The sequence below is a fragment of the Sinocyclocheilus anshuiensis genome, unplaced genomic scaffold, assembly GCF_001515605.1.
Source record: "Sinocyclocheilus anshuiensis isolate Anshui unplaced genomic scaffold, SAMN03320099.WGS_v1.1 scaffold3226, whole genome shotgun sequence".
In the NCBI taxonomy this organism is placed as follows: Eukaryota; Metazoa; Chordata; class Actinopteri; order Cypriniformes; family Cyprinidae; genus Sinocyclocheilus; species Sinocyclocheilus anshuiensis.
In genome coordinates, this window is record NW_015541053.1 from 103,940 (window position 1) to 109,207 (window position 5,268).

Consider the following 5,268-nt stretch of genomic DNA (forward strand, 5'->3'; position numbering starts at 1 on the left):
GTTTATTTATTTGTGTTACAATGCGGGTAAAACATATTTTCCTTATTCATATTGTTAATAAAAGTTCAAAGTTTAGTCAATTGGTCATTGTACTGTTTTATTGTATAGCCTTTATTATTATTATTAATAATAATAATGAGCCACAAACTAAGCATTCGTTTGAAGTAAGGGGAAAATCCAAAAACCTTTTATTTATTTGTTACAACGCGGGTATGTCTTATTCGTTCTGTTAATAAAAGTTTTATGTTTAATATAAGCTACTTTGTCATTGTAGTATTGCTGATGTTGTGTGTGGGATTTAAAAAAAAAATTGTATTAAGAGTAATACTGAATCAACCTTAAGCATTAATTTTGTTCCAAGAGTAGGTCTAACGTTAAAGATGAAAATAAGCGCTGCAGATGCGAGAATGCGAGATTGGTCGCTGCTGAGGTAAATAGACGCTCTCGATCTTTCTCTGCTGTATCTTTGCAATTGCTGTAGAAACGGTCGTTAATTCTTGATTTGGGCCCGGCACAGACATGTTACAGGTAATAATATGATCAAAAAGTCATGGCAACAAACGACTTCCTATCTATGAATTTTAATGAATAAAAAAATTTGTTTTAATTATTTTTTTTGTAACAACATTTTCATTTATTTATTTTTAACACTGCACACAACAAACAAAAATGCATAATAATAAGAACAATCATTAACGCGCAATAAATAACAGAGTGTCACATGATAGTAGGGGACCTCTGAGCTATAGTGTTAAACTTCACAAAGTACTAAAGACTAATGTAAATTCAGTTTCAAAAATACATGCAAATGATCACAAATATAGGGCTGTTACATTTATTTCAACCTGTCTGTTTCCTGCATTCACACACTGCTGTATAGCCAACATTAACAGTTGAATGAATAGTAAGGCAATGGTAGACCCGAGTATAACACAACACTTGAAAAACACGTCACAATGTTTTAAAAGCAATAACTAAACTGCAGTTGTGCTGTATTGAGCACAAGATTAGGGTTCTACACCTTGTAACATTATTTCATACAGACCCACATTTCTGTATGAAACATTAATTGTGTTATAAAGAGCATTTAATGTTCATTTTATTAATAAAATATAAATATATATTTTAAATCCCTCTACCTGTTTCTGTCATATAGCCTATAATAGGGTTTTACATAATGACAAAAGACTGCAAGCTGGATAAATGATAAGCATTAACTAATTATTTAAAATGAATAAATACTAAACAATAGAAACATGAAATCAATGTAATGAAGTTCCAATCCTCTATGATGTCTTCACAATCCATTACTGTGTGCACTCTGATGCGATTGAGTGGCAGTGTCGTTCTGCAGATGATGGTTTTGTCACGTGACAGTGTCTGTATATGTGTGTGGAATACTTCAGAGTTTGAGCACCTTATTTTATTACAGAACTGCAAGGATACAATACAAACAAAATATCACATTAAAGAGCATTAGAATTAGACAAAGATTAAAATATTAATTAGGACTGAGGTCTGTTTTTAGGGGATTGATTTAAAGGTTTGGGGGAAACTTTTTTTTCATGCACTTACGTGAAATAATTAGATCAAAATTATTTTACGCTACTAATTGGAGCCAGATGTGATGACAAGCAGACTGTGATACAGGCCGATTGAGTTAAAAGTATGTTTGTTTCTATTTATGTAAAATCAATCATGTTTATGATGGGTGAATAAACTATTATTAATGCATAGTGTCTTTCACAATTTTATAAGGAAAGTTTAAATCACAAGATATAGCTGTAAGGTTTTTTTGTTTTTTTTTGTGACGGAATGTTTATGCATAAACCAAATAATTAGAAATTCTAAAAACATGGATCATGAATTCAATTTTTCAGTTGTTTACTTTTTGCTGAAAAAGAGGGGAGAAGGGTGTCCATATAATAATAATAATAAAATATGTTTTCTTATAAAAACACTGAAAAGAAAAAGGAAATTGATAAGAAACTAGTTACAGTTTATTACAAGATAGTACAAGTCTATAGAGATATTAAGAAGAATATCAAGTCTTCCTGTATTGAGATTGTTGATAGTCTGTGACTGTGTAGTAATGATTTAGTTCAAGAAAATGAGATTTGAAAGTATGTTTTGACAGTTACAGATTTAAAAAAACAAAAAGGCAGAAATAAAGAACCCCGATTCCAAAACGAAAGAACCATTTCAGCATAAATGTGTTTATCAGGAGGATATGGTTCTGAATAATCACAATTTTTTTTCCAGGAAAATCACAAATCACGATTTTTTCATGTTGATTTTATTATTTTGCAAGTGACTGAGCAGTACAGCCAAACTATTTTCCCTATTTTAAAAATGTAGCCTTACAAGGTAACAAAATATCAAAGAAAAAAGAATAACAGTCCATTTAGGCCAAAGTAGGGGTAAGCGAAGATAAAAATCTTTATTTCATTATTTTATCTTTGTTATTAAAAATAAGAACAAAGATGCACAATACAGATACAATATAATATACCATTGAAATAAACTGTGCCTTTTTACAGTTGGTGTATTTAAAATGATAGTTTTCAAGTAAGAAATTGAATAAAGAGATGTAAAAATAAAACACTACATAGACACACTTCTGTAAGTGATTTTCTCTTTATATTTTGTTGTTTGATCAACATTAATGACAAGTGGCAGCAAGTTTATTACACTGCTGTCACTCTAAGACCCCATGCAAGGATCTAATATACAGACATGCATCTGGTTTTCTCTCAACTTTTTACGTCAACTGTTTAGACATAACCGACTGTGTTTACAAACCTTGTGTGTATTTGACCGTTTAATCGCAATAAGACACGAAAGATAACTTTATTTAGCATTCACACACTGTTTGACAGGCTTTAAGTGTGTGCGCACTTCTGGTGTATGCGCTCAGAAAAGCTTGTCAGAACAGCCTGCAAATAAAATGTTAACCGGCATTCGACAATGCTTTAAAAATGCATGCAGATGATAAACTTTCATGATTGTGAATAACTGCAATGTCACATGAGTGTAACCCTACCTATGAATTAACATGTGATGTGAATGTACGTCGCGATGTACAGAGGAACCAGAAATGCAGCTGATAGAATGCACTGTTGCACGATACTACAATATTTCTTCAAAAGCAGATCGTGGAGACATTTTAATCATTCACAAACAAAAATCGTGACATTGCACACCCCTATTCTGAATAGAACTATTATTATAAGTAAATAACTTTTAAAGAACCAACTTTTCTGACTTCACATTTAGCTATATTTGTATGTTATAATAATAATTGGAAGGTAAATAGATTGCTTTGTCATCCAGATTAAAACTGTACTTTGTTGTAGCTGTATTGTATCATTGTACTACAGAATTTAACTCAGTGTTTCCACATAAAAGGTCTGAGATCAGTCTTTCCACACTCTTTTGGTAAATGGGAGTAAGAGAACACTAAAATGAGTCTCCATAATGAGAGAGAAAAGGAAGACTCTGCCTCTAAAATGAGTTATTCATCTCCTGGATCAAGCTGTGTGTCTATGAAGAGTGATCGATCCATGGCGATAGAACCTCCTAAATGCAGTGATGCAACAGTGACCTCTGATCCCAGGTAAGACACTAGCTATTTTAGCACTGACAGATGCTTTTATTCTAAGTGATTTGCAGTTTATTCCTGAAGCCTGCAGTGGGTGAGTAGTGATACCATCACAGAGAAGCACAAAATCACTTTCCCGAACTTTCACTGTAACTGTTCCTCACTGGTGAAGTGTGTGTGTGTGTGTGTTTCTTACCTTCATCTCTTTTCTAGCATGTAATTTTGTATTGCAGTAATTCTCATGTTACTGTCTCCATTGGATGAACTGCTTGTCATATTTATTATAAGTAAATGGCCTTGGATAAAAAAATAAAATCTGCTAAATAATTGTAAATCTATGGTGCAGTCAAGTTGCACAGTATAGCTAGTGCTCTAACATTCTGTTTTGTTTGTCTTTTGTCAGAATCAGCAGGAGGAAGAGACAGCGATCAGAGTCACCAGAATCTAGTGGTGTGTCTGTGGAAAGTAACAGTTCAAGGAAACGTCCCCCTGAATTCAGTGATGGACCAGTGACCTCTGATCCATTGTTAGTATAAACAGACATTTGCTATTTTACACCTCACATGATAATCACCTAAGCCACTGAAATAACACTAAATGTACTTCAAAATATGCAACATGTGCACTTCACAAAAAAAAGGGTGATAAAATCATACCTAGTAACCTATGTATTTCTGAAAGTCTCCAACAGTTTTTGTCTTTTTTTGCTGTTTGTTTCTTTTTAGTTTCAGCAAGGGAGAAATACATGAGGTGAGCATATCTGTGCCATCCTCTACATCCCACTATCATACCCACATCAGGCAGGACAAAACTGAAGCAGTCCTGCAGACACACACACTGGAGACTGAAGACCTGCAGAGAGTCAAAGAGCAGCACAAAATCAGCATGAAGAACAAGTATGAGAGATTATTTGAGGGAATGAAATTTCAAGAGAATGAAAGCCTCCTGAACAGGATCTACACACAGCTCTACATCATAGAGGGAGAGAGAGAAGGAGTGAATGAAGAACATGAGGTTTTACAGATGGAGAAAACAGCCAGAACACAACACTCACAAGACACTCCAATCGACTGCAATGACATCTTTAAAGCCTCAGCTGAAGCAGGATGTGAGGAGAAAGAGCAGATCAAGACTGTTCTTACTAAAGGCATCGCTGGAATCGGAAAAACCGTCTCTGTGCAGAAGTTCATTCTGGACTGGGCCGAGGGAAAAGCCCATCAGGATGTAGATTTCATGTTTGTGCTTCCATTTCGAGAGCTGAACTTGATCCAAGAACATCAGTACAGTCTTCACAGACTTCTGCTGGACTTTCATCCGGAACTTCAAGATCTGGACTCACAGATTTATGAGGAGTGTAAAGTTGTGTTCATCTTTGATGGTCTGGATGAAAGCAGAATCACACTGATGTTTTCAGACGCTCAGAAAGTTTAGCTGTGATCAACTGCAGAAAAGCTCTGTGAGTGTTTAATCCATGATTTTCAGTAAAGATTCTTTTCTAAATAGAATTACAGTTTCTGGTGTTGTGTCAAATAATTTATATTGAGTATAATTTGCTTAGTTTTAGAATACATTTTAACTAAAATGATTGCTCTGTTGATGTTTTTGAAATGCCAGTTGCAGAAAGGGGTTAAGAATTTAATTATTGTGTGTTTTTCTCTCTTTCAGTC

The 5,268-nt window shown here is 34.0% G+C and overlaps 1 protein-coding gene across 1 annotated transcript in view; it reads left to right on the top strand.

Annotated features, from left to right (window-relative positions):
- The window catches only part of LOC107690642 (NACHT, LRR and PYD domains-containing protein 12-like), a 6,338-nt gene extending 1,306 nt beyond the window's left edge, over positions 1-5,032 (top strand). Inside the window, exons 2-4 of the mRNA XM_016489023.1 lie at positions 3,409-3,616; positions 4,005-4,127; positions 4,327-5,032. Of these exons, the coding sequence (XP_016344509.1) occupies positions 3,465-3,616; positions 4,005-4,127; positions 4,327-5,032 (981 nt within the window). The 5' untranslated portion in view covers positions 3,409-3,464. The remainder of the gene's footprint in view (positions 1-3,408; positions 3,617-4,004; positions 4,128-4,326) is intronic.
- The last annotated feature ends 236 nt before the right edge of the window (positions 5,033-5,268 follow it).